The sequence below is a fragment of the Eurytemora carolleeae genome, unplaced genomic scaffold (genome assembly GCF_000591075.1).
Source record: "Eurytemora carolleeae unplaced genomic scaffold, Eaff_2.0 scaffold10, whole genome shotgun sequence".
In the NCBI taxonomy this organism is placed as follows: domain Eukaryota; kingdom Metazoa; phylum Arthropoda; class Copepoda; order Calanoida; family Temoridae; genus Eurytemora; species Eurytemora carolleeae.
In genome coordinates, this window is record NW_019396179.1 from 439,566 (window position 1) to 443,384 (window position 3,819).

Below are 3,819 nucleotides of genomic sequence, written 5' to 3' on the forward strand. Positions count from 1 at the left end.
GTACAGTACAGTACAGTACAGTCTCATCCTTTGTAGGCAACCCTGTACAGTACAGTACAGTACAGTACAGTACAGTCTCATCCTTTGTAGGCAACCCTGTAATTCAACTCTTTGTTAAATTTAACTTCAGAGGTTTCTTTAGAACAATGGAGGATGCACACATTTTAGGAAAAAAAGTAACTTTGGACAATGAGGACAAAATGGATGATGAGGAGAAAAAAGAAGAAGACGAAAAGGACCAATATCTCTCCGCTGTCGGCAATATAGGACAATGGCAGCTTAGGAACATTCATATTTTTTATAAAAAATAAGAAAGGTTTGATTTTTGATAAAAAAAACTTATCGTAGACTTTCCTGTTTTATTTGGCGAATTTTTAACCCTTTAAAATGGAAATTTTTGTTGATGCCATTTATTTTTTCTTAGTATAGTAAAGGTTCTATTCTAGATTAGTCTGTGTAGAATAAATCTTTATTAAAGTTTGAAAAAGTTCTGATATTATTAAATTATGACTAACGAAGTTTAAATTTTGCTGAATACATTTGTCATGGTGGAATAATTAAACTGAAAACCTTTGAAAAAATTGATCTTATTAAAACAGAAATTAACTTTTCTCTGTCCTTCTCCCCCCGGCCCCTTCCCTCCTTCCTTCTCTCCCTTCCCTCCCCCTCGACCCTTTCCCTACCCCATCCCCCCAACTCCTATTCCTCCCTCCCTTTTTCCCTCCCCCATCTTCCCTCTTCTCCCTCGTTGACATATTAATATCATATAAATACTATTTTAATCAAAACAAAAAACTTTTAATTCGGCCATTTTTAAGCCTGTTCTCTCACTCTGTCTCTCAATAAGAAAAATCTAAAGTAAATGATTATTTGTAGGTCTGAAAAAACATACATAATTAAAGAGTTAATGCTCTAATTTGAAAGTTATGCTTGAACACCCTATGAAAGGACTGTAATTCAACGAAATCACTACATAGTAATCATGTCTCAATTAGGGCTCCCAGAGAAATGGGGTAATCATCTTTTTCGCATTTCCCTCGTAAAAACATACTTTCACGAAGTTTTCTGTAAAACCTTAAGTCTTATTGCATATGAAAATTACAATATACCTAATGAATGTTTGTTGTCAGAACTATTTTTATCCTGGGACTGTTCTGTACTCCTGTCTCAATGCATATTCTGATCATGACGTTCATGAATGCAAAGGTAAGTAATGTCTCAATGCATATTCTGATCATGAAGATTATGAATGCAAAGGTTAACTCAATGTATATTCTGATCATGACGTTCATGAATGCAAAGGTAAGTAATGTCTCAATGCATATTCTGATCATGAAGATTATGAATGCAAAGGTTAATAATGTCTCAATGCATATTCTGATCATGAAGTTCATGAATGCAAAGGTAAGTAATGTCTCAATGCATATTCTGATCATGAAGATTATGAATGCAAAGGTTAATAATGTCTCAATGCATATTCTGATCATGAAGTTCATGAATGCAAAGGTAAGTAATGTCTCAATGCATATTCTGATCATGAAGATTATGAATGCAAAGGTTAATAATGTCTCAATGCATATTCTGATCATGAAGTTCATGAATGCAAAGGTAAGTAATGTCTCAATGCATATTCTGATCATGAAGATTATGAATGCAAAGGTTAATAATGTCTCAATGTATATTCTGATCATGAAGTTCATGAATGCAAAGGTAAATAATGTCTCAATGTATATTCTGATCATGAAGTTCATAAATACAAAATTAACCAGAAATAAAAGAAAAGTTGTTAGTTATGAGTTGGAGATTTTTGCAGTTACACAGTAAATTCCAAAAATCAAAATTTTTTTTATCAAATATATGATGTTTTAAAATGAACGTTTTAAAACTTTTGCCGACCAAACAGTTTTACTTTTAAAATATTCTAACGTTTAAAACGAAATATTTTTGTTTAAATAGAAATGCAAAAATGTTTTCAGATGACAAACAAAACATTATCATTTTTATTTTCGTAAAGATTTTTCAAAACTAGCCCGCCTCTGTATTTAGAAAAATCAAAGGCTCAAAACTTACTGTTAAATTTTAACTTTTGAAAAAAAGGATATTTTAGTTTTACTGAAAAAAACACACACATTTGGTTTTGAATTCAGTATATTTGAGTTTTTACTATATTAAAATTTGTCTTGTCCATCGTTTATTTCTGTCATATACTGTTCTTGTCCTGTGTTTGTCGTGTTCCTTATTTCTTTCAGTCCTACTTTTGTCCTTGTCCTGCGTTTGTCTGTCTTCTATTTACATCCTTGTCCTACGATTGTCTTGTCCAGCGTTTTTTCTGTCCTATATATTTGTTCTAGTCCTATGTTTGTCTTGTCCTTAATTTGCCACCAAGCAACTAGCCAGATTTGCTGATGATGTGGTCACAAAATAAATCAATGGATTTGCTGATGATGTGGTCACAAAATAAATCAATGGATTTGCTGATGATGTGGTCACAAAATAAATCAATGGATTTGCTGATGATGTGGTCACAAAATAAATCAATGGATTTGCTGATGATGTGGTCACAAAATAAATCAATGGATTTGCTGATGATGTGGTCACAAAATAAATCAATGGATTTGCTGATGATGTGGTCACAAAATAAATCAATGGATTTGCTGATGATGTGGTCACAAAATAAATCAATGGATTTGCTGATGATGTGGTCACAAAACAAATTTTAGATATTCGATTTTCAGCAAAAAACTGTAATGAGAACACATTTTAAATTATGTCTTTTACATTATTTAACAAAATGGGATATAATTCTGTATTCAAGTCCATTTTCAAGTAACACATTTGGATTAAACTAAACCCATTTCATAGATTAATGATAGGAGGGAGGGGGGGGAGGTTAGTAAGGAAAGGGGGGAAGAAGGGACGGAAAAGAAAGGGGAAAGAGAGGAAATAAAGAGGAAGAGGAAAGGGGGGATGATAGTGATGGGAGAATTAGAGAAAAGGGAAAGGTAGAAAGGGGAATGAAGTGTGGGGAAAGTTTTGCCTTAACAGCTTATGCAGAAAATTTTCTTTATACTCATTCTTGATTTAACAAAAATATGCTGTCACTTCTTTATGCCTTTTTTGTCATCTCTTGCAGGATTCAGTCTTTCAATCAGAAAGTTTTACATACAATGAAAACCGGAAAACTAGTTAGAAGAATTATTTAGAGTTAAATTATGATTTAAGATATTCCATTGAACATGAGCTTTACCAATTATGCGATGTTGACAGATAATTTTGCGTTAAAAAGTGATTTTTAAACTTCTACTGTAAATATTTGCTTTGTAACAAGATCGAAAAAAAAATTTGAAACATTAATGTATTTTAAAATCAACTACATCTTTTTATTTTAAAGATCATTTTAAAGGTCATTTGAAGTTTAGTCTTGTAGTCCAATAATCATATTTAATTCCAGGTAGAAAGTTGGTGTGCCCGGCCAGCTCATCTGTCTTCACTAAACCTGTCTACCTGGCGTACAGTAAGCGGGCAGGTCAACCAGTCCTGTCAGATTATTAACACTACCTGGACTCTATTCAGTTTAACAGGTAAACTAGATTATTAGCACTACCTGGACTCTATTCAGTTTAACAGGTAAACTAGATTATTAACAGTATCTGGACTCTATTCAGTTTAACAGGTAAACTAGATTATTAGCACTACCTGGACTCTATTCAGTTTAACAAGTAAACTAGATTATTAACAATACCTGGACTCTATTTAGTTTAACAGGTAAACTAGATTATTAACACTACCTGGACTCTATTCAGTTTAACAGGTAAACTA

At 32.4% G+C, this 3,819-nt stretch overlaps 1 protein-coding gene across 1 annotated transcript in view; it reads left to right on the forward strand.

The window, feature by feature from the left end:
- LOC111697337 (uncharacterized) overlaps window positions 1-3,598 on the forward strand; it is a 6,263-nt gene extending 2,665 nt beyond the window's left edge. Inside the window, exons 2-4 of the mRNA XM_023467305.1 lie at window positions 169-283; window positions 1,131-1,206; window positions 3,452-3,598. Of these exons, the coding sequence (XP_023323073.1) occupies window positions 201-283; window positions 1,131-1,206; window positions 3,452-3,598 (306 nt within the window). The 5' untranslated portion in view covers window positions 169-200. The remainder of the gene's footprint in view (window positions 1-168; window positions 284-1,130; window positions 1,207-3,451) is intronic.
- The last annotated feature ends 221 nt before the right edge of the window (window positions 3,599-3,819 follow it).